The sequence below is a fragment of the Mastigoproctus giganteus genome, chromosome 6, assembly GCF_048544385.1.
Source record: "Mastigoproctus giganteus isolate SK-2022 chromosome 6, ASM4854438v1, whole genome shotgun sequence".
In the NCBI taxonomy this organism is placed as follows: Eukaryota; Metazoa; Arthropoda; class Arachnida; order Uropygi; family Thelyphonidae; genus Mastigoproctus; species Mastigoproctus giganteus.
Genome location: NC_143580.1, coordinates 53526034 through 53552531, shown reverse-complemented (window position 1 = coordinate 53552531; position 26498 = coordinate 53526034). Strand labels below are relative to the sequence as shown.

At 39.2% G+C, this 26498-nt stretch overlaps 1 protein-coding gene across 2 annotated transcripts in view; it reads right to left on the bottom strand.

The window, feature by feature from the left end:
* Positions 1 to 14227: 14227 nt before the first annotated feature.
* Positions 14228 to 26498, bottom strand: part of Cbp20 (cap binding protein 20) — a 58072-nt gene continuing 45801 nt past the window's right edge. For both annotated transcript variants that reach the window (XM_090375140.1, XM_090375139.1), the window contains one exon: positions 14228 to 14422. In XM_090375140.1, coding sequence (XP_090231266.1) covers positions 14336 to 14422 — 87 coding nt within the window. In that variant the 3' untranslated portion in view covers positions 14228 to 14335. The remainder of the gene's footprint in view (positions 14423 to 26498) is intronic.

Here is a 26498-nt window from a genome sequence, read left to right as displayed (position 1 = left end):
CTTGCACTAAAAGTACTTCTCTCAAAGTAAACACTCAATTCAACTGGTAGTAAGAAATAACACTGTACGCAAATACCCTACTCGTTTCACTGGATGCACAGAATAGTAAACTGTGACTGGAGGCACAGGAAACGATATTACAGTGCACAAAGTATCTTACTAATCTGTGCGATATTATATGCGTGATATTGCTACGCCAATGGCACAGAGAAGTAAGATATGTTACTACTCTGTGGCCAGTGGCAAACAAATTACATTGTGCATCCAGCGCCATCTAAATGTCAAATTTCTGATAATTAAGTTGTATGAAGGTGTATGAAATACACAAATAGAAGCTATAGCATTTTCTAATCTAAAGTTTCTCAAGGGAGTGGGTTAAGCAATGTTCCAGAGACTCATTATGCTTTAATCACCATATAGCAGTTAAAAAAAAAATCACATTATTTGATCAGTGGGGAAGCTATAGCCAAAGAGTATGCTGGAGAGAATTTGGGTGGGAGGGGAAGTCGTTGAATTTTGGGGATTTTTCAAGTCCCTTGTTAATAAAAAATTAAGTTTGATAAAATTTAACAGACTATTTTAGCACTTACCTTAGCTGATATTCTCAAGCAAGCCTACGTGTGACCACAACTGTATAACGGTAGTTCAGTGGTCACAACACTAGATATATGGAGTCCAATATTACCCAATACGCACAGGTCCCGACTAGAGGTCCCCAAAGTTAGAGGATCTCTTACCTCTTAGGTGAATTATATTAGTATTATTATTGAATAAAAAAACGAATAAATAGATAAAAATACTGCTTTTTCTTAATCTAAGGAATTGAAATATACAGGATTATCCAGTTTGAAGACGGAAAAAATCCCAGCACGCTATGAGGTTTGGTTATCCGTTACAAGAGTTCACAGATAGTAGAGGGCTGAATGTGGTATCCACGCAACATTAGATGCAAAAACAATAAAATATTGCCATTACCAAGTTAATGATACTGCAACACAGACAGGAAGGACATCAATCTCGAGTACTCCACACAACACTTGAGAGAGTGACTGAGATGTTCTCAAGAAGCCAAAGGAATCAGTACATGAAGAGGATTGCGAAAGTGGACTCTCCTGTTATGCAGTTGCGACCATCCTCAGGAAGGAACTACCTATCAAATCATGGAAGCCACATGACTTTCAGCTATTGTTTTCTGATGATTGCAACAGAAGGTTGGAACTTGCAGAATTATGTTCGGGTGGAACGAAGAGTGCCCAGACCTGTTGTTAACAATGTTTGGAGGGACGAGGCTGTGTTTCAAGTTACCACCTCATTTTGTAAACGATTTCGGATTGGCAAACGTGGTGTGCACGAATGACCTGCACGCTTCTATGGTGGTAGGCCAAAGAAGAGGTTTACCGTTAAAACCATGCAACTTGGACCAATTGAAAGCAATATTCTCGCAGCCATTCCAGTTAACTTTTTGCAATCGGCAGTAGCGAACATAATACACTGGTGTGCAAAACTTAAGGGCCAGTCAGATTTTCACCTGTAGCTTCTCATAGGTGTGGCCTGGATATCGGAAAAGCATACCAAAGGAACTTCGTGAGGTACAGGAATTATGAAGGAAACAAACGGTACAGAGGAACTTTATTCAAAAATAGCAACATAGCACTGACTGCCATGATATCGATGCATCACTACCAAAGAGGGAACAAAGGGAAGAGGTGGTCCTCAGTAGGAAATATGGCCACCCCCATTGTCGATGCAGGCTTTGCACCACCTGTCCATACTTAGAACAATGTTGTTGATAAGTTCTTGTGGTAACATCGTCCATTCCTCTGTCAGCGGCATCTTCAGCTTATGAACATTTTCTGGTGGGTGTGTATAGAGCGTTCCATATGCGTTCGATTGGATTTAGATCGTTAAACGGGCAGGCCAATCCATACGAAAAATGTCCTCACTTTCCAAAAGCATATCAACAGCTGCAGTGCGTGAGGTGTGGCATTATCATCCATAAACACGAACTCGGGGCCAAATGGCACCTCGGAACAGATGCACATTTTTTTTTTTTTTTTGTTTATGAAACCCCCAAACACGAAAGGTATTCAAACCTATAGTATTTAGTACCGTGCATGGGTTGAAGGAGAAGCATAGCAGGGGGATGCCAGAAACTTTGCTCTAGAGACGAAACATGGGTTTCACCACTTCAAGCATCCAATAAGCAAAGTGGTGGTATTGCACCGGTTGATGAGAGTCATCTACCACCTGTGGAAGGATTATCTCAGTAGTAGCGTGCACCGGTTACAGTACCACCTTCCAGTATCTGGAGTTGTGCATGTCTATGCAAGATAACGCCTCCGCAGACAAGAACACCTCGACCGCCATATCGATCCCTTTCAGTGATGTTTGCGGTGTGATACCGTGTGCTAACCACTTGCCAGATTAGCTGAAGTCCAGAATCGTTGCTGAGGGTCCTGAGCTGGATATCATCATTCTTCTCTCTCTCTCTCTCTTTGTAACTCAGAATTTTTTTTTTTTTTTTTTTTTTTTTTTTTGGCTGGTGCTGCAAAGCTTCAGGCTTCCTTGCACCATATGGCTAATAATAATAATAATACTCTCATCAGTAAAGAGTATCTTATTAATGACAATAGGCCCATTGAGCTGCTGTCCAGCCCTTGTGTTCGATGCACCGCTGTAAACGGTGTCTCCGATGAGCAGGTGACACCGTTTACAGTGGTTCATACGGTGTCTCCGATGAGCAGGTGTTAAAGAGACACAGCGTACTGGCCGTCGGGCAAGCAGGACACCTTTGCGGAGTCGCCTGGCCACAGTAAACCGCGATATCCTGCATCCTGTGCAGCTGGTTTGCAATGGATCCAGCTGTCTGATGTCGGTCCCCCTTTTGGCCTGTAGGAGTATATAACGGTCATCATTTGGCGTTATTTTTCGTGAACGACCACCACTGGTCCTTTGAACAGCTGTACCTGTCGTTTTGAAAGCCGACTACGCACTTGAGACGAAGCTATGGGCGATACCGAACTCTGCAGCTACACTCCTCTCACTTCGACCTTCCCTGAGCTTCCCAATTATTCGACCCCAGGTAAAGTCATCCAGATGTTGTCTACTGGCCATTTCTTTGTCTGTAGCACTGCATGAAACCAATCGAACGTCTGTAACAATCGTGCTCACCATTCGGTAATTTGCACATAACTGCCGAACTGCTGCTTTTAACTGTTTATGTAAGCCCTCTCATTACGATTCAAATTTTGGCATGTGCACCAGCTTTCTAGTGTAGTTCAGTTAAAGGAATGCATAGAACATTCTGGGGCACATGTGGAATTCTAAAAGTAGTGTCACAAATCTGAGTTATGAATCATATATCATTGATTTCATTAAAATCAGTAAAAACATAATGTTACGAAAATTTAAAAAATAGGGAATGACTAATCAGATTTTAATGCCTGTAAGTTTTGTGTGTTGTTGTTGTTGATTTGCTGAAAGAAAAAAAACCGAGTTTCCGTTAGGAAAACCCGGGAAACTCAGCCACGATCTGAAAAGACCCATAAAAATTCTTCGCATCATTTGAGGGATTCGAACTCAGCCTTTTCCATCAGGTGTATGGAGAACTGTGATTATACCAACCGTGCTACACACGAGGACCTAGAAGTGATCAAAAATCCAACTAGAAAATTCCTTAGGAAAGCATTGCCATGAGCAAGTGCATGGGAAATTATTATCATTAGCTATATGGTGCAGGAAGACTGAGGCTTTTGCTGCACCAGCAAAAAAAAAAAAACAATTCCTGAGTTTCAGAAAGAGAGAGAGAGAGAGAGAGAGAGAGAGAGAGAGAGAGGCAGAAGTAGAAGGGAATCACCAAGAAAGAGAAGAATGATGATATCCAACTCAGGACCATGGGTGTGCCAGGCCCATACTCAGGGTTATAACTAAAAAACCTAGAAACTCAGAAGAAAAACCCTTTTTTTTATACTAATACCAGGAGTGTTTCTTTCTAATTTGATGAATTTGAAATACATGGTTGTTAAAATTAAAGTATCCCTATGTAGAGGGCGCTGGAGCGAGTTCTAAGACTCGTACTGAAGAGAAATGTGTAAAACAGGTACAATAAAGAATGCGCTCGCGATTTATTGGAAAAAAATTAGTTACAAAATTTGTCACTGTATGGAGCGTAATTATCTTAGTTAGCGTAATTATCGATTATGCAAATAACGCAAGTTATTTGCATAATCGTAAATTATTGGCGCAGCGCCACTACTCAGCTCTGCTGTACTGTATAAAAGCAAAGCAGTCCCTTCAAAATCATACGGTACATGTTTGCCTGTACTACAGCAGCAATGCCAACAACATTGTAGCAAAAGGCGCTATTAGTGAAGCTGTACTATCAGAACAGTAACAATGCAGCTGTGGCTCTCAGGGAATTCCGGCGTCAGAAGCGCATAAGGCGTGGACGTATGCCTGTTTGTGCTGTCCGCAAAATGATTGCGAAATCCGAAATTTCTGGCGCGAATGATAGGGGATATCACTTGGCCATGGAACATCCTTTGGAGTGACGAAGCCCACTTCTGCTTAAATGGAAAAGTGAATACCCACAACTGTCGCATTTGGTCAATAGAAAACCCTCGAGTTATCCAAGGGGTCCCTTTGCACTCTCCAAAATTGACAATGTAGTGTGGATTTACAGCCACATTCATGATTGGGTCATATTTTTTTGAACAGGTAACACCGACTGAACCCCGCACTTGTTCTGTCACTGGACAGCGATATTATGAAATGTTGGCAGATTTCGCAATACCAGAGCTGCAACAACGTGGGTGCCTTCAGGATACCATATTCATGCAAGATGGTGAGCCACCATTGTGTCCAAAGATTGCTAAGGCAACACTTTACAGATGAACAGGTCATCTGGAACGGGTTTCCAGACATTTTGGCCACCTCGATCAAGGGACCTCACCCCATGCGACTTCTGCTTGTGGGTTTTTTGGAGAACCAGGTGTATCGAGTATTGCCACAGCGCCATATAGTGACAAATTTTGTAACAATTTTTTCCCCAATAAATGGCGAGCGCATTCTTTATTGTACTTGTCCAAATTTCTCTTCAGTACAAGCCTTAGAACTCACTCCAGAGCCCTCTACATAGGGATACTTTAATTTTAACAACCCTGTACTTTTGAAATCAACTTATGCATACATATGCTTACAAAAGATTAACATCAGAAATATGGGTCTTTCTGATATAACAGATACATCATTTGCATATTTAAATAAATGTTATAAGAAAGACAGACTTTCGATTAGAATAAGGCATTAGGCATTTATTTCCAAGCATATCAATTCAAGAGGGCCATATATCCAATAGATGAAAGTGGAGCTGGTATAAAAGCAAAAAATGACACAGATTTTATTAAATGAGTGTTGACGAATTCTGCAAATGGCGGGAGCGAGTGGAAATGAGACAACAGTATATTTTCTGTAAATTGCACGTATTCTGAGGTCGATTTGTTTCTTTGCTTGACGAAAAAACCGAGCTTCTGGAAGCAAAAACCATGCCACCATTGTCCAAGACTAATTCGATCACGATATGAAAAAAAGCACATGAAAATTTCTCACGTCATTCACATGATTCGAACCCAGGCATTTCCCTATCAGTGCATAATCATAAGAATTTTAATTGTCAAGTTGGACAGATCACTCTCATGGTAGCATATTTCTTCATCAATTAAATGACTACTTACTGCTTACTGAACAGAAATTATCAGGCAAGGGATATCAGACAGTGTGGTAAGTATAATTTAGTAAAGAAAGATAAACTGAAAGAGTTTGGTAGGCCTATAGCCTCAATCTACGTAAAGATTCGCTTAACGAAAAGGTTAGTGCAGTTACATCATGTTTTTTCGTAAATGAATCTCAAATTGATAAAATGGCAACGTTTTTACATATCTCATATTGTGAATACCCTCACGAGTTGCCCGATATTGCATTATCTCGAATAAGTAACGCTTCACCAGTCGAGAAGCTTATTGTTACTTAATCTCGGTGAATACTTGATAGGCCAAATAGCCTTCAAACGGCTATTTGGCCTATCATAGGCAGGGGTGTATTGCTGAAAAAAATAGTACCGCAACGCTCGTCGATTAACTACAAATAGTTACCTACGCTTTTTTCATTTGCAAAAATAAATAAGTCAAAGATTAGATTAGAATATTTGTTCAGTATTTATTTATAACTATTAAATAAAAATTTCAACAAAGACAAAAAATTTAAAAAATCAGAAAATAAAAACTCCAAAATAATATAAAAAATACTGTTCAGAAGAAACATAGAGAAATTCCCATACAGGCTCGATTACGTATTCTTGTGTGACTGCCCTTTTTGTTTGTTGGTCAACAGCAGAACGATGAGACCGCAACCAAGTTCGGACATAAAAATTTGGATTCCATAATTCTAATGGTGGGCCGTATAAACAACAAACATTTAGAAAAGAGTACCGAAACGCCGTTCAGGTCCGAATACACCACTGATCATAGGTGGATGCCATTTTACAAATTTCGTAATTCACTTACGAAAAAACACAATGCAATTTCACTTACCATTTCGTTAAATGAATCCTTACATAGGTTGAGACTATAGCCTTGCCAAACTCTTTCAGTTTAAACTGTTATACACCACCTGGCATCTGTCATATTGTGGAGTTATACTTCATAAATGGGTTGTCACTATTGCTACACCAGGTTACCTACCCACTCACCGAAGAGTGGCCAAATAGCCTTGAAACGGCAGTCCGGGTGGTGGCATCCACCGAGAATAAGTAACAAGCAGTCTTCTTCACTGGTGAAGCATTACATATTCGAGGTAGTGCAATATCAGGCAACTCGTTGTGAAGGTTTTCACAATATCAGATATGATAAAAACGATGCCATTTTACCAATTTGGTAATTCACTTACGAAAAAACCTTATACAATTCCACTGACCTTTTCTTAAAGAAGAATTTTATTTCAATGGAGGTATTGAAACCGTTCGAGAAAATAACCCACATTTTACTTTTGCTGTTGGGAGACATTCTTGTCCCTCCAGTGACAGCTTGAGCTTACATTTGAGAAACGAGTACGTTTATTTACAAGCCAACCCAAACTGCAGTGCTCAATAAAATTAGCAGAACACAGAAAATGTGGCGAAACTCGTGCAGCTTGCGATGAAGTGGGACAAAATTTTGTATGGTGGTGTTCCATGGAATAGCGATGAAATGAGGAGAGCAAGAAACTTCAGACAGGTATAAGGGACATTTATAGGGGTTGTATAAGAATTACCAAAAAGGTCACATTACAGAAGTCAATACAAGATGCTCGAAAATATGGTCACATGACAACAGCACGTCATATGAACCCTCCAATTTCTACAGGCCTGTCTGCAGTGACCCATGCTCAACATAAGAGTGTATATAAGATTCTGGCAACAAATCCCATATTTCCACCAGCACAGACTTTAGCTCAACAAGTGACCGAAGAGTTGGCTGTCGGCGTGCAATGTGACGCCCAAGGGCATCCCACATGTTCGATCAGATTTAAGTCTAGTTATGCTAGCCACTGCAGTCGTTGAATATGTTGTTTAAAGATATTCCTCCACCACTTGAGTTCTATGTCATTGCCATGCATGAAAAGAAAATCTGCACCAACCGAACCCCTAAAAAGTCGCACATAGGGTTCGATGATCTGTTTTTTGGTAGCTCTGTGCAGTTATATATCCCCCATCAAAAACGTGAAGAGGACTGTGGCCATTGATCATTCCCTGTCACATGAGAACACCGCCTCTACCATAAGTGTCTCTTTCTTTGATGTTGGAGGGATGATACCGCATTTCTCATTGTCTCCAGATGAAATAACATCTAGAATCTGTAGGTTAAAATGAGACTCATCAGAGAACAGAACTGTATCCCATTTTTCAGGGCTTCGAGTCACATGTTTATGGCATCAGTTTCGACGAGTTCTAATATATACTCATACATGTATTTTGTCTGTAAATTTTGTGTGTTCTCTGGTTGATAATTTTTGTTTTGCTGGACGAAAAAAACACAAGTATCTGGGGTAAAATCTTGCTTACATCTGAGACCGACTAACTCAGCCACGGAGTGAGGGTTAATGGGATTTATTTTATTTGTTTTTTGTACTTTGTTGCGGCCTCCAAGGTTTCCCCATATACGCCGAAGGGTTAATAGGATACAAACTACTGGCTTCCTTGTGTAGAGTCCACTTGAATTCAGCCTTCTTAACCCATTCCAGTTGGAAATGTTTTCACTTGTGGTCGCAGCAACCTCAAGAGATAGTTGATGACAAGACATCATAAGGTTCTGTCTTGCTGTCAGAGCCAGATATCTATCTGTTCTGGTTGACATAGTCCTCGCACACTGGATGGAACAGGATGAGTTCAAATCCCATTGATGATGCCAGGAACCTTAATGGGCTTTTTTCACTCCCGTGGCTGAGTTAATTGGTCTCAGACGTAGACAGTAAGCTTTTCCCCCAGAAACTGGTGTTTTTGTCATCCAGCAAAACAGTCCAGAGAACACATGCAAGCTACACACAAAATACAGGTTTATGTAATGCATTACTGGTGATCCTAATATAATAATTTGAGTCCTCAAGTGACCTGGGCCAGCTCTTGTTGTAATGGTTCGTCTCCTAAAGCTGCCTCCATAGTGCCAAGACAATGCATGACACCTTAAACCAACGTGCTAATTCCGCCTGCAATTGCCTGGCTTCTAGTTGTCCAATGGTCCATCATATCAAAGAATCATTTAAAGGATGATGACATGCCCTCATGAGTATTGGAGGTGCAGCTGTCTAACTGAGAAAGCAGGAAAAAATAAATAAATAAATAAAACCTGCCAGAATAGTGATGTGGTCGCACCTCACATTTTTATAGACATGAATAATTTACAGTGTGCAGCTCTGTAAGGTGGCAGAGCAATTTCTATTGAATACTAGGATTTGCATGTCAGGATGCCTATTATATCAGTCTTTGCTTCAATCAAGCCTCTTTATGGGAGCCTAGTTTACAGATGCTGCAATTTTCAGAACTGGCCTTTATGGTGGAAGAAATTTTTGTGTCCTTGGCCAATCTTGTTACTTTTCTCTGCATGTTCCAACAGATCCATACCCTTCCTGAAACGAGGCTTGCAAACTTGTATGCAGTACTCAAGACGTGGCCAGACCATTGCCTTATTCAACAGGCTTCTTTTCCCTGCTAGAAAAATTCCAGTTGGTAATTGTACAGGCCAGCTTTTTCTAGGCCTTGTTGCATTGGAAAAGTTTGATTCCTATGATTAACTACCCTACCAATCTTTGTATCTTTTTCATTTAGTTTTGACACAGTGTATCCTTAAGCATTGAATAGTTTACGAATGCAGACAGACTGCCAGGACAGCTCATGGGGTTTTGATGATATACTAGAAATACAACACATCTTGAGTGCTGCATACAGATCTGAAGCACTCATTTTAGGAAGGCATGGATCTGTTGGAATGTGTGAAGAGAAGAGTAACAAAAGGATACCCTTACAGGATAGGCTTCAGTTCTTCAAACTGCAGCACATGGAGACCAGGCACCTGCAAGATCTGATTGGTGTTTAATGCTTTGAATGGATTTGGTAAGCTTAATGCTAACGGAATCCTCCCTCTTGCTCAGACTACACACAAGGGAGCATAAATTCAAATTGAAAAAGAACAGTTGCAGGATAGATGCACAAAATTTGCCTTTGGCCAGCAGGTAATTGATTTTTGGAACAAACTCCGAGCTGGTATTGTAGAGGTGATAATGGTAGTTTTTTTTTTTTTTTCTGATGCTCTATAAGCTTGCATTCTTCCATCCTTGCCAGTGCCAACACAATGCTGCTCCCTGCCTTCTAGTTTTAGATGGATAACAGATTCTCCTTATTGATGTTATTTGATTAAAAATTGTATTGGTTATTTTGATAAAGCAATCAGAGAATTCAGGGGTTAAAAAAATATCAGGCAGCTTTTGAAAAGTAGAAATGGTAAATGATTCAATAAAGTAAGCTTATATAGCTTGCTTTATTAAAACAAAACACAGTTCACCCATCCGTACCCTCCAAGAATTTTAGTTCTTCCTTGAATTTATTCAACCCATTCACTTCCACAACAGATGGAAGCTTGTTCCAACAATCAACAACCTGCTGGCTGAAGGCAAACTTCTGCACATCTATCCAGCAACAATCCTTCCTCAACTTGAATTTATGCTCTCATGTGTGTAATCTCAGCGTAGAATGCCATTAACATTGTTTACTCAATCCATTCAAATTCAAAGAAGTGCAGTTTGCAGAAATGAAATGTTCCTAGGTAATAGCACCCTTTTGTTTCCTTCACGTCTGGTTGCCCTTCTATGCACCCATTCCAGCAGATCTACATACCTCCTAAAATGGGTCCTCCATATCTGCATAGTGCTCAAGATGTGGCCTAACCATGACCTTATACAAAGGGATAATCACCTCCTTATCCCCACTAGCAAAGTTTCTGTATATCATTGACAAAACCATGTGAACTGTCCCAGCAGAAAGTCTGCACTGCTCAGAGAATTTCATGCTTGACTGCACAATTACCTCCAAATCTTTTTCATTCTCCACTACCCCAACTGTAGTAACACATAGTTGATAAGTTAATCCGGGGTTACTGCTATCCATATGCAGTACCTTGCATTTGACAATGTTAAATTTCAGTTGCCACTTCTGCACATCTACCTAACTTTTCTAGATTCTGTTGCAGTAGCATAGTGTCATTAACAACCCTGCCAACCTCTGTATCATCTGCAAACTTGGACATTAAGCCTAATACCTGTTAATGTCATTGATAAATATAGAGGCTGAAAGGAATAAGAATAGCCACAATGAGCAATGGCAATCAAATTGGGAGCAGGAAACCAGAGGTCTGGTTACCAAAAGGTTTCTGCCATAGGTGGCAATGGTTAGCCCAAAGCCACTAAAATGGTTTTCCCTGGACTTTTCAACATTTATATTGACAGGTCACAGCTCCCTAAAGGCAAAATTAATCTTCTTAGGGCTGACCAATGACCCAAACTGTACCTGTGGCGAGAGTGAACACTGGGCACACATTCAAAATGAGTGTATAATTTATGACATCTCCAGAATAGCACAGACTGGCCCCTTCTCAGGGGAAAAAACATTTATAATGGAAAAAGAAAATTATAAAGCATTCACAACTTTCACACAGAAAGTATTCGAAATATGTAGTTCAATCCAAAAAAGGGCAGTTCAGCACCTAGCAGTTGTATTACTAACCCTAGTAATCAATAACTAAAAATGCCCATGCCTTCCACCACACCTAGATGACTTTAAAAACTGTCAGGGATACCCTATTCAGCACCCTGACAGAAACCCAATTTTGACTAAAACCAGATTGACTAGAGTTCCCCACAAGAGCACCCTGCCCTGTGTGGGGGACCAGGACCCCACACCAAATAACTATGTAGAGTAGGGAGATGTACAGTCAGAGAAGCAGATTAGCTGAAAATTAATAGTAAGCCAGTAGCAAGGGAATGCAATGTAGAATGAAAGATTGAGTAAATGGGCCAAGCACAGAGTGAAATAGGAATTATGGTAAAAGGGAATGAATGTTAGTTTTAGTGAAAGAGTGACCGAGTATGAGAGCTAGAGAGAATGTGTTATGGTAAATGGGAATGAGTGACAGAGCAAATGTAATTGGCCAAATGATTTAATAATAGTAAGCTGAGGTGCCCAGAGCACACAATAGTTATATATACTAAGAAAAATTATTCTAATACTAATAACAAAAACATGGCCACTGCACTCTCCCCAAGCCTACAAAAAGTTGCAACTGGGCCCACACATCAGCTGAAAAATAATAGTAAGTTGAGGTGACCAGAAAGTAAGAGTTGAACAAATGAAATGAAAGCCAGATGAACGAAAGAGAGTGTAAATGTGCAAAGGACACAAACCATAAAATGTTATACTTAAACACAGCGGATTCGGTTATTTGGGGCAACTCAAAAAACAGAACCCAATCGAGAAAATAGCCAGGGTTTACTTTGCTTAATGGGATAACATACAGTTTAATCGCGGCAGAAGACCGCAGCACTGGAGATTACCCTATGATTGTCTCCAACCGTACCATGTGGTTTGGTCACAACCATAAAACAAAAACGATTATCAGCCACCTGTTTATTGTGCTTTTGTTAGTGAAATCTATCATAAACAGATAGTGAACTCAATCTTATTGAATTTGCGATAATACCGACAGCTGGAATTCTGCGGGTTATTATGGTGAAATGTGTTTACACTTCCATGAAATCTTCAATCATATAAAAAAAATTTTCAGAATCTTCTCTTCAGTCCTATTTTTAAAGCTTCATAACTTGTTACTCCGTTCTCATTTGCATGTATCGTGTTACTTGCAATTTGTGCAGTGTTCTTTGTTATTGATTGCTTATCTTTTTACTGTTTTAAATTTTAACCCCCACCCACAAATGTCAGTGAACAGAAATGACAACTAGTTAGTATGTACATATTACAGTATGTATTCATTATTCAGATTATCATGTATATTCTTCCGATTCTCACGTATCATTTAATTGGTAATATATGGTAATAAAGGGTAAATTTGTGCTTAATATATCTTTACTATGGTCTGTGAATATTCCTCCTATTTTCTGTAATTAGAATCGCTGTTTAATAGAATTAAAATTCAATTCACAAACATGATCACAATGACCAGCACTTACTACATATCGTATAGTGAACAGTACTTTACTGTAGTGACTCCATTGTAATGTGATTTGATTGTACAGTGAGCCAATTGTAAAGTGGGGGTTCATTATATTTTTAACTTTCTTTACGTGACACTACAGATAATTGGGCCAAAATGCACTAGTCCCGATGTGTCCCAAATAACCGGAATCGACTGTATATAATATAACTTTACTGTTGATCTCACTCCCCCATCACCTAGTGGGTAACCCCACTACCATCTGTCAACTCCCACCCACAGCAGGATGGCCACCTCGAGTGCCACGAAGAGGGGACCAGGCAGTAAACTAGAGGGGTTTTGTGTGAAAACACAGACCTCTAGGCTAAGAGGCCAGATAAACAACACAACCCCAAACTAACACTACATGAACACTCACTAATCTACATAAATCTGGCCTTTACAGAGTTTTGTTCATCACACTGTTTGACAGAGGTGGGGGAACATCGCAGAGCTGCATTATAATTAACACTGTACAATAGCTTGGTTATGCCTCTTCTTGGGTGTGTATACAGGACAAACCAAAAGACATACTTTAAGTTCTCTAGAAAGTAGAGAAACATAGTAGAAATCATTTCTGTTATAACTTGACAAAACAAAAAAAAAAAAATTATGGTCATATAGGAAGTTATATTTAAACTTCAAAATGTCCACTAACCTTAATGCAGGAAAGGAGTCTCTTTGGCAAATATTTTAGTTATCACTGCACAAAAAAAAAAAAACTGCAGCAGTGAAATCTGATGACTTGGGTGACTTAGAGTTTCAATACCCGATACAATTTCTTTGGCCATTTTTCATTTTCTGGAAGTGTGTAGGAGTACAATCCTACATTAGAAAAGTTCTTTTCCTTCAATTTTAGGATAAGTAAAACCATGCAACACTAATAAATAGCTGCCTGAAATTGCATTTCCTTAAAAATATGGTGCAAGTTCTCTCCTTTTATGCATACAGCCCACAACAAATACGAATATATGGCAGTATTATTACTAATTTTGAATAACCCTTTTATTTGATACAAGGATGTTGTTACTGAAGTATTTGTTATTTCAGTTAATCTAACCCACCCAGGTTATGGGTGGATTCCTCCTTTTTCAACTGAACTTGGGTCCAGTTTTGGTGAAAGTCTCAAGCAGGAAGCCACCACCAAAATTGGGATTCCAAACATTTGATATGCAAAATTGTCAGCATAATTTACAATCAATGTTATGCATCCAATGTATCGCACATTTCAAACTAGAATACCAAGAACTTTGCTTATGAAACAAAAAACATGTTTAAGTTTAAATAAAATTGCAAATTCATTAAAAGTGCCATTAGATTTCATTGCAATTGTTACAAAAATAAAAAATGTATTCATTTGTTCTTATTCATAAAGAAAGGATTCAAACATTTATTCTCCAAGATGACCAAATGAGTTTATACACAGAAGTGACCTCTTTCTCCACGTTACATAACAATCTTCATGAAACCGACATGATATTTAATTTTTTATGGATTAATTTATATACAAAACTAATTATCCCAGTTTTTAAATACAGCATCCTCCATTAAAAGGTGACAGTAAATTTTTGCTCCATTATCTTGCCATAGCCTCCACGTCCACTATCATAGTCAACTCTATATTCATCTCGAACCTAATGAGAAAAGTATATTAATGAATATATTAAATATAACACACTGTATTTAACTGAACTGATCACAATAATTACCTCTGTTTATTGTAAACATTTTTATTGTAAATGTTTACAATAAAAACATTACCAAAATTAATAGATAATCCAAAATTACATGATGTGAATTTAATGCTAATAAGCAAGGTAAACATAGGTGTTTTTACCTCATAATGTGACTTGATTTTATTGCATAACTATTACATGAACACTTTCAGTAGCACCCTTCCTCAATTGGCAATTAGCTTTTGGCAGTGGTAACTATACCTTTAAAAAAATCTGTCAAGGCCTTCCTTGTTTAGAAAGTTCTCTTGGCAGTATCCCCAGAGAAAAAGATGGCTTCTTATTGAAAGCTGTACTGCGAGTCATTATTCCCACATAACAGTTTTCCAACATTCCAGAGATCAATTATAATTGGATTTGCACCAGATAAGTTAACACTACATTGCATACTGTGATGTTTAGCTTGGTATACTGCATCTCTTCTGTAAATTTTAATGCTATGCAGCTCCTTGCATAACATCCTTGTACTAATATCAGTTTCTGTGACCTCCCGGAACTCCTAGTTCACAGTATTCAACGAGAATTGACAATATCTACGAGTACATACTAGTGATGGACATGATCGAGTGACTTCCATAATGGAATGATTAGTAATTGAGATTTCAATAATCATATGATTGGTTGTTGTATTTCAGGGTTTTTGACACAAGGGCCTCCTGGACCATACTGTGCCTGTTCACAATTTACTTATGATTAAATCTTCCACATTATGATTATCAGAGTCAATTATATAAATGTTGAAACAGTTCTTTGAAATTTGCATTATGCCATGATGTTTGAACGGTTCCTGCAAGCTGGATAGACAGCTAAAGCTGAATTTCTGGATACTGGACTGTTGAGGACATTCAATGAGTATATGCTTGATTGTTAGCTGGGATTGGCAGAAAGAACACTGATGATGATTCTCTCTAATAAGCAAATACAGATGAGTTGGATGGGAATGACTGATGCAGAGTCTTGCCATAATCACTTCTCGGCTGCTTCTCAAAAACTAAATGTCTAGAGCTATGGTTATATATATATATTTTTTATTTGCGGGAGTTTGTTAGTGATTTGAGTTTGCCACAGTTGAGACCAGCCCGGGGCTAGTTTTATTGTGCACAATTCTGTGGTAGAGACACTGTATTCAGTAAGAAGAGACATAACTACTAAGAAGGTGGAAGAAACTGCCACAACATCTAGAGCTGCATCTGTTTAGGGAGTATTTTCCCCATCTCAGAAAGAAATAGTCACAAATATATGAGAATTGAGACCAGGAGTAACAATGTCTTGGAAGATGTGCTGGAAATTAATGTCCCAACTGTGCATAAACTCTTCCAATTGAAGTCCCACAGGGCAGTTTTCATTAGGTTTGTTGTGGTATGGCATGGCAAACAGGTATAGTTAACACTAAGGATTTTCTCCTGAGGTGCAAATGCTCATTTGCCTCGATATACAGTAAGTCCCAGACACACATAAGATACATTCCAGGACTTCTTAAGTCGAGTTTTACGTAACTCAGGAATGACTAATAAAATATTGCTACTATATCCCTGATATGCCAAAATTTCAAAAACCACATAATATCCTCAGAAGAATGAAGAAAAATAGTTATATATTTTTAATTAGTTTAATTAAAACCTTTATCTAGGGACAGCAGTGAAGTAGCCGGAGTGACACATAAGTAGAAGAAAGGGGGGGGGGGGAACGCATGTTATTGTACTGTAAATACATGTATTTCGTAGCCTTGGTTTTTATAGTTGACTTCATTGGTACCACTTCTCGTATTGTCTTTGTCCTTTATTATTGTATTCACTGTTGATACTGACAAATTAAATTCCGCACGGTACTTGTTAATGTTCATACATCATTATTTTAATTTTCTGATCCAAATCAATCGCTTTCCTTTTGTTGGTAGATTCACTAGTACCATTGTCACTTATTCTCTTAGTCAGCACAATGATAACGGTCAAAATGAAATTTTCTGCAAAGAGCTTCACAGAGTTAAGGCAGAAAAACACTTATCACCTCACGCAAGCTCACATTTTACTAAAGCACATTTCCGGAGGTCACTACCATAAAACAATAAAAATTTACAGTTTCCGGTTTATTGGGCTTTTCTGTTAGTGCAATCTGTTATAAACGGGTAGTAAACTTGGATCTTATTGCATTTGCAATAATACTGATAGCTGGAACAGCCACCCAAAGTGCACTATGCTGGATGGTATTCAGATGTAATAGAAAACTTTCCCTTACAGAGTCAGACTAATGTTCCCTAATCCAAGCAGGATTGAATTAAGGTTCTATAGAGATGTAAGAAGGAATTTCTAGAAAAACTCCAGGACATAGCTGAAACAGCTCCTAGGCAGAGGTGTATTGCTATAAAAAATAGTACCAGAACACTCATCGTAAAAAAAAATAGTAAAGGAACGCTCGTTCTCCAAAAGACTATATGATAATGCCACATCGACTGTACAGTAACTGAATGAGACTTCAGACTCACGGTTCATAGAATAACCAGTTCTAGCGTTCAAGCTCACGGCGAATCAAAATGCAGTGTTTGCATGCATCGCAGCAAATCTCATTCATTGGATCTCGTTATCTAACACATTGTACTTTAGTAAGAAATGTTCAAGTTTCATTGCAAAATTTATTTTTGTTTTTAAATAAATTTTTAAAGAAATTGATTAACTTTAAAGATTACTATTAATATATATTTTTAGTAGCAATAGGTAAAATAGATATTTCTCCCTCCCCTTTGATTATGCCATTGTTTCATAATATTAGGTGTATAAATTTAATGATTTTCTATTAAGATGGCACCTCCATAGCCAGGTGGGCAGGAGCAGCAGTGCGTAGCACACGCTTCTTGATTAGACTGGGGTTCGAGCCCATGACCACCAAATACGGAGGATGCGGAACGGTCAGGGAATGACCACCGCATATCCCCGGAGCAATATGGCCTTAGTTGCTAATGCTCCTAAAAAACCAAATAACAACAACACCTCTTAAGACATTTAGAAAAAAGTACCGGAACATCGCTTTGGTGCGTTCCGGCCCGAATACACCACTGCTCCTAGGATGTTCAATCTTTTTAGACAAGCTGTCTAAAGGTAGATATGAGTAGCAAAATTAAGTTTATCTAAATATAAGCCCAATAAACAAAAAATTGTTGGTAAGAAGAATCAGACTTTTTTTTAAACATATTTCTGGATCTGAAACATTTGCATTTTTTACAGAAATGAATTGCAGTGGATTTTTTTTCTTTTAGGGAACAGCCATTCTGTACCATCCATAATCCTGTTTTGGCTAAGGAAAGTTGAAGTTGTCTTTAAGTGGTATTCACAGTTTCTGACTAACAAGACATGTTGTTGTTATTTGGTTTTTAGGAGCATTAGCAACTAAGGCCATATTGCTCCGGGGATATGCGGTGGTCATTCCCTGACCTTTCCGCATCCTCCGTATTTGGTAGTCATGGGCTCGAACCCTGGTCTAATCAAGAAGCATGTGCTACGCACTGCAGTTCCTGCCCACCTGGCTACGAAGGCACCAACAAGAGATGAGGTCATCAGCAAACATGCATGATTCAACTATATTTGGTATGTCTCATGCCATATTTGTAATTCTTATTGTAAATAATGTTGCACTGAGGATGAAATCCTGCAGTAAGAGAAGGCTCTTTTCAAATGCTTTGGATAAACTGTTCAGATAACTAAACTGAAATATTCTGCAGGGTAGAAAGTTTTGTATAAATTGGGGTAACTGTCCCCCCAAATCAAAAGAATGAAGAACTTGAAAGACATCGCATCAGCAAGAGGTATCAAAGGCTTTCTCAACTATTAACCAGGTGTTGGACCAATTCTTCCAAAACCTGTACCGATTAATGTTCTGCAAGTTTTTAGTTTCCAGGAACCACGTTAGCCACCTGTAAATCATTTTTTCCAAGACTTTGACTAAACAGATAGGCAGTGAAATCAGCCTGTAATTGTGTGGAAAGGTACAATCCTTTCCTGGCTTCAGGAAGGTTAGGACACAATTGAGTGATGCCAGGAGTTTGGATAAGTATCTATATATATAAAATGCTTAGGTATGCTGCCCAAATTTTTCAATGCTAATTGTTGCCAGCACCCATTCACCTCACACAACCACCATATCGGGCATTATTTTCGTACTAATGCTTTTCAACTGAAGAAAGGCAACCTATGCCTGAAAGCTATCAATGCATGTTTATTTTATCTGTCTTCAATTTTAATACACCATTCTAAGAAGTGTAAAAATGGCTGAACATTGTAAGAACTTTGAGAAAATGTAGAAGAAATGCTAATGAAACAGAGGAGACATCTAATAGTCTAAGAGACTGAAATAAGACTCTATGACTACTAAGCTAAGACTGACAGAAAACATTGAAGAAAGAGAAGCAAGATTGGAAATGACAAGACAGATGAAACACCGTAGGACTAATCAAATAGAAGTACCGGATGCAAATAATCAACAAGCTGTAATTAGTGTGGAAGAGCATGACATAGGAAATGTGTTATACCTGTGGGTATTGCAATGCAAGATATTGGGGATATGAGTTAAATACATCGAATAAATACACTAAAAGCTGTCATGATGGAAAGATTTCACTTGACCCACTGTCAGACACCTACTCTATTACGAGAGCTGCTTAGAGGGGATACACGTGAAGCAAATAACTAGAGAACATATACGAGAGTGCAACTCAGCAATGGCATTCGCATCAATGGGTGCAAAGATTAAATCACCGCCTGGAAATGGTCCATACTGTTTTAGAATACATGGCCAGAATTACCATTTGGTCTCACCACTATGTCCAAACAAGGCATATATAAGCCAGGATATGGACAACTTTATATTTTTGATTCTGAAGCAACAACAAAATGGCTTGAAAAACAATAAAACCAAGGGTGTATGGCCAAAGTAAAACAACAATTGGACGAGATGGTTAAGAGATGATATAATGCACTCACATCCAAAATGGAGGTTGCTGCAATATTTGTTGGAGAAGATGGGGGAACACCTGCAAAAAGAGACATATGCATATATCCCACAGGTGACTGCTGTAGAATTATATCACCAGTAAACAAGAATGGTGAGCGATCTAGATAAAACTATTTACGTCATAATCAGAAAGATGGCTTATGTTACACAGGGTACATCTAGTTTTCTAAAAATATTTGATAGTAGGAATTTAACAATGAGCTTTCTGCATTTAGTTGTTTTATCATTATGTATGTAGCAGACTCCTCCAGACAGCAGCACTACTGTACATTTTACTGAGTGACTCTAAAAGAAGTACAATCAGTATTTCTGATTGTACTTCTTTTAGAGTATTACTACACTTCCATAGTAAAGAAGTTGATTTTCTATTGTTCTGCAGTAATTTTTTCTGTTGTTCTGCCTTAACACCTTTGGAATAAGAAAGTGAAAAAAGGTGGCAAAGAACAGGAGTAAGTTCAGGAGCACAGGCTTTGAAATACCATCAGGACCTGGAGCTTTCTTAGAATCAAGATTCATCAAAATCTGACATCCTTTTGACAGAAGGCCACAGGAGGCACTGAATGGAGCGTTTTAGGAATGGTGGGAAGTGTTTTACCAAGATCATTAATACATGAGTTGGAAGAAAAATGGGATGCTAGCAGGTCAGCTTTATCCTTGGCTGAAGTGACAACAGAACCATCTGGTTTTGACAGAGGTGGGAGCAGAGATGGGCAAAAATTGTGGCCAATAGCTTTGGCAAGAGACCAGAAGCAAGTTTTCTACTCTTAGCCTGTTCAAACTCTAGTTTGGACTGATTAATAACTGCCTTACAATTGTTGCGAGCTTTGGAGTAGGCAGAAAATGAAACTGAAGAATTAGAAACAAGCCAATTACAATATGCAACGTTCTTCTCTTGAACAGCCTTACCACATTTATTGGAAAACCAAGGTCTAGATAAAGGACGAGATTTTAAAGTGGAGTGTGGGATAAAGGATTCCATTCCTGCAAGAATAATCTCACTGACACGATCTGAGCAAACGTTGACATCAGAAGTTTTGAAACAGTAATCCGACCAAGGAAAAGAAATCTCGCAGGACATCCCATTTTGCATTCTTGTAATGCCAAACAATACGAGGTTGGGAATAGCCATGAGATAAAGGCTATATTGGAGAAGAGACAATCACCAAATTGTGATCTGAGGTGCCTAAAGAACCTCTCACTTCAACCGTGTACTTAGGATTGTTTGTGAGAAAAAGATCAAGCGTGTTGGCTGTATGGTTAGGATTGTCCGGTATTCTTGTAGGTAAATGAACAATCTGTGTAAGGTCATTAGTAATTGCAAAAGCCTCAGCATCTCGACCAGCTGGGTCGGTGTGACTAGAAAACGGAAGCCAGCTGGAGTTGTGAACATTAAAATCACCAAGGAAAATCACTTCACTGTTAGGAAAGTTGGACTGGAGAAAGTCAAGTTGCAAAGAGAGGAAGTTAAAGAGCTCCAAGTGATTAGTGGAGTTGGGAGAATGAACAGTAGAGACAACAGATGAATTTGACACAATGAGATAGAGAGAGAGATTTTAAGCCAGAGAAGATTGAAAAGAGGAGATTACAAATTTCCAAGTCTCTGACAGGGAATATCGGAATGGACATATGCACAAGTACCACCTTTGAGGCGAAAGAAATCCTATAGTGAATAATTTGGGCAACTGAGATGAACAGTAGTTGAATCAACCGATAACTGAGATTCTGTCAGAAAAAGTACATGTGGTTTGGCAGACTGCAAGTAGAAATGGACATCGTTGAGATTAGAATTGAGACCACGTATATTTGTGAAATGAATTAGGAAGTGTTTGGGAGGTTTAGATCTTTTCGCAGATAAGCTTACTCTATTAGTTTGACAATTCATGGTGTATTCAATAGTGAGAAAAAGTGGGTGGGACATGCTGTATGAAGTAATCAAATTTTTGGATATGGCGTACACATGGAAGAACATTAGCATTAGTAGAGGCATATGATGAAAGAAAGCAAGCTTATACAGCATCAGCAAAAAAAAAACAAAAAAAAAAAAAAAACACTTCCATTTCACCCCTCCGTTCGTTCAAAATACCTGTCCAGCTGAGCCTTAAATTTATTTCAGCTATCAACTTCCACAACAAGGGATGGAAGTCTGTTCCACCAACCAACTACCCACTGGCTAAAGGCAAATTTCTGCACATCTATCCTACATCTGTCTTTCCTCAATTTGAATTTATGCCCTCTCAGGTGATTATTCTGAGCAAGAAGAAGAATCCCATCTGCATTGAGCATGCTCAAACCATTCAAGGCTTTACACACCTCTATCAGATCACCTCGCCGGTGCCTAGTCTCCAGATACTGTAATTTGCAAAACTTAAGCCTTTCTTCGTAAGAGCAACCCTTTGTTCCATTCACTAATCTTGTTGCCCTTCTCTGTACTCATTCCAGCAGCTCTACATCCTTCTTGAAATGAGGCCTCCAGACCTGTATACAGTACTCTAGGTGTGGCCTGACCATTGCCTTATACAAGGGAATAATCACCTCATCCCTGCTAGAAAAATTCCTGTATATCATTAACAAGGCACAATGAGCTATTCTTGCAGCCCGTCTGCACTGTTCAGAAAACTTCATATCTCCCTGCACAATTTACTCGCAGGTCCTTTTCATTCTCTACCACTGTCAGTGTAGTACCACAGAGTTGATACATTGCTCTGGGGTTGCTGCTTCCCATATGTAGTACTTAAATTTATCAATGTTAAACTTCATTTGCCACCTCTCAGCCCATCTGCTCAACCTTTTCAGATCCTGTTGCAGCAGCATAGCATCAGTAGTCCTTAACAACCCTGCCAACCTTTCTTTCGTCTTCAAACTTGGACATTAAGCTTGATATACCATCATCAATATCATTTATAAATACAGAAAACAATAATGGACCGAACACTCAACCCTGAGGGATTCCAACAACATTAGTCCACAATGAGCAGTGTCCATTCATTACCACTCTGTCTTCTCCCCCCTCAACCATCTCTTTATCCATAGCAGCAATTTGCCTCCAATGCCACACTGCTCCAATTTGTGCAGCAGTTTTCCATGTGCAACAGTATCAAAAGCCTTTCTAACATCCAAATATATAATATCAAAGTTATTCCCTGCATCCAGTTCTTTTGTGACTGCATCATAGTATCTAATCAAATTGGTCACGCAAGGCTTTCCCTTAACAAAACCATGCTGTGTCCAAGCTATAACTGACGTCTTGTCCAGATGATCCTGCAGTGCTTCTTTAATCAGTGCCTCCATTAATTTTCCTGGAACAGAAGTTAAACTCACAGGTCTATAATTACTTGTGTCAGCCTTTGATCCTCCTTTGTGAATTGGGGTCGGGTCACATTTGCACATCTCCAATCTATGGGTACCTCCCCTGAGTTCAAGGAAGCTCTCATAATTATGGCTAAGGGTTTGCTTACTTCCTTTGCTGCCTTCTTTAATATAACTGGATAGACCCCATCCACCTCAGATGCCTTTCTTGTGTTTATCTTCAACAATTTCTCCTCCACTTTGCTCTCAGTTATTACAAGATTATCTAGCTTACTGCCAGAGTTGAATACACCTCTAGCATTCCCTTCACTGAATAACTCCTCATGTGTGAATGTCAATGCAAAATATTCATTTAGTTTGTTAGCTACCAGAGCAGGATCATCAACAATTGAACCATCAATATCAAGTGGAACAATCTGATTCATCCCCTTCATTCTAAAGTTTACATAAGTAAAGAACTCTTTGCTGTTTTTCTTTGCATCCTTTGTCAAAGATTTCTCGTAATCTGCCTTCGCCTGCCTAACCTCCTTTGTTACAGATCAGCTTATATCTATCATAGGCTTCTGTGTCACATGTTAATTTATATGTATCCCATGCATTTTTCTTCTCTGCCATATGTCTCATTAGTTCATTTGATATCCATTTAGGCCTAATCCTTGAACAATATTTCTTAGTTGGTATGTAAAGCCTAGTAGCTTCCAAGGTAAGTTCTTTGAATGCTTCCAATTTTGAATTTGCTGTTGGTAACATCATCAGTTGGTCCCACTGTATAGAATTTAAATGCTATCTCAGACTATCATAGTCGCCTTTATGAAAGCAAAAACCCTTCCCTTTACCCCTGATGGTAGTTACCTCTTTGAGTAAATCCCATTTCAGCACACTGTGATTACTGCCACCTAGTGGTTCCTTTACCTGCAGATTCTTAATGCATGAAGAATCACTGCTGATAATCAGATCAAGAGTATTACTCCCTCTAGTTGCCTCCCGAACATGCTGATGTAGAAAACAATCATCCAATAAATCCACAAAAGCCTTGCTAGTGTGTGAGTGACCAGCCCACAAATTCCAGTCAATATCTGGGAAATTAAAATCCCTCATTATAAGACACTCTGATTTACTGGCCCACTATTTCCCTGTACAGTTTCTTATTATACTCATCAGAGTCGTTAGGCCTATAGCACACTCGTACTCTCAATTTTGATCTCCCAATGCTTATGTCACACCAAACTGACTCGACATTGCACTGTCCGGCGATGTCGACTGGCTTCACTTCCCTGGATTTTATGTGTTTCTTAACTAATAGCATAACCCCTCCTCCCTTCCTATCCTGTCTATCTTTTCTGTACACATTGTACTCCCCAAATTCCAGTTCTGTATTCCCTATATCTGTGTGACACCACGTCTCTGATATACGAACAATATCTGCCTTTGATGTTGTGAGCAATATCTCAAATTCATCAAATTTATTTACCAAACTCCTAGCATTGGTGTAGACGGAAGTATACATGCCCCTGTTCCCAGATCCTTGACATAACGTGGCCACGACATTGCCCCCACATACACACTACTCGGACTCCCTCTAGTCACTATCTGGCAGAGTAGAGGTAGCAAGATCATACACTAGCTGATCTGGAAGACTCCTAAAAGTTACCAATAGGTTCGATCTGGTGTACTCTAAAACAGTGGCCTGCGAACACCATTTCAGAGCTGTACCCTCGAAATGTAAGGAAGATTGGATCTCGCCACGATGTTCATCATAACCTCAAAAGTCATCAATCATGCTGCATGATGGAAGAGATGGGGAAGGGTTGACCGGAACTTAGCTCTGGAGACTAAATATGGGTTCCACCACTTCAAGCCTGCAATAAGCAAAGTGGTGGTACGGCACCGGTTGATTAGAGTCATCTACCACCTAGTACTGTCTGGTAACACAGAGGGGCGGCATTCCTCCATGTGGTGTGGGTGCCACACCTCGACCTCTGCTTATGTTGGTTCACACCTGGGTGGTCACCCACCATGTGCTTGTGCATGGAGCTTGGGCATGTAGAACTTGGCTTTGAGTCTTAAAATAAGAGGTTAGTTGTAGGGAATTTGCAAAAAATTCCAAGCTGTATTTTTTTCCTGCTTAGAGTGTGTATATTCCTAATTCCACCAGTAATTCCTCTTTGTAATTTCCTGACAAAGATTTTGGTATTACAGAAGTGGCTTGTAAAATCTGGTTGGTTACATGTTCAATGACATTATCTATGGGATGGGAGTGGACTCTATCAAACTGAACATGAGAGGCATATTCATTTCAGTGTGCCCTACAAAATTTCCAGTCAGTGTGCAATGGAGGCAAGTTTACTAATGTCTGGAACTTGCGAAGAATCTGTAAATAATCATTATTTAGCGGGTTATCAAGAAATGACGACTCTGTATTAGCATATGTAGAGAGAGAGAACAGATTAAAAAGTCGATTGCAGTCATGAATTCTGAAGAAATAAGGATATGGGTAGGCTCATCAATGTTCAACAGGGTAAGCTGACAAGCATCAAGCAGAGATTCTATTAGTTTACCTCTTTTGTCGATTGTTGGAGATCCTGACAGTGGATGATGAGCATTGAAATCCCTGAGTAAGCAGGAGATGGTAGTGATGTATTCAATTTTCTACGTCATCTGAGAAGAATGAGAAATTAACAAGGAGATATATAGACACTATTATGTGCCCTCCACTACTTCAAAAGGAGTCTGAAGAGAAACATGAAGAGCAAGCAACCTCTATTGCTTTCGTGCATGGGTTTTGTTGTTCATTGAGTTCCATAATGTTTTATATGATTTCATATTCTTTCAAAACATTAATTGTTCAAACTCATAAAATGGGTAAGAACCAACAATATAAAAGGAAACTTACCGAGATTGTCAATAAACACAAATTTAACAAAGACTGGGAAGATAAGTGCTTATCACAGTCCCAGTTAGAAAATCAAAATATCTGCTAGGTGGGAGTTTATTAACAAATAATAAGCAATTTTACTGTAATCATGAGTATATACAGGGTGATTCACTACCAGTGCGACAAACTTGCAGGTGAGGGGGCACAAAGACGAATCGGAATCACATAGCATTGCAGGGTCCGAATTTGCCTTCGTCATGCGGTAGAGGACATTGAACGGGAGGTCACGTGAACAGCGATCCCGCTGGAAGTCAGCATTTGCGAACCGGTTCCTGAGGCAGTAGGATGGATGAGTATTCAAATGTTGAACTGGCCGACATGCACCTCACGTATGGAGCTGCGGACTGTAATGGGACCGCTGCTCTGCACTTGTACCAGGAACGTTTCCCACACAGGCGTGCTCCTCATCATACGATTTTCGCACGTGTGCACAGAAGGTTATGTGAGACTGGTTGTTTCACGAGAGGTACCATGAATCGAGAGCGAACGACAAGGACGCCAGACAATGAGGAGAATGTCCTACGTCTTGCAGAAGGCAATCCGACTACGAGTACTCGAGCGATAGGCCAACAATTGGGTATTTCCCAATCCACTGTATGGAGGATTGGGAAATACCCAATTTGGTCAACAAACCAAAGAGTTCATACCATCTGCAACGCGTCCAATCATTGGAGCCTGCGGATTATCCACTCCGGAGGACTTTTGCTACTTGGTTTCTTCAACAGAAACGGTTCG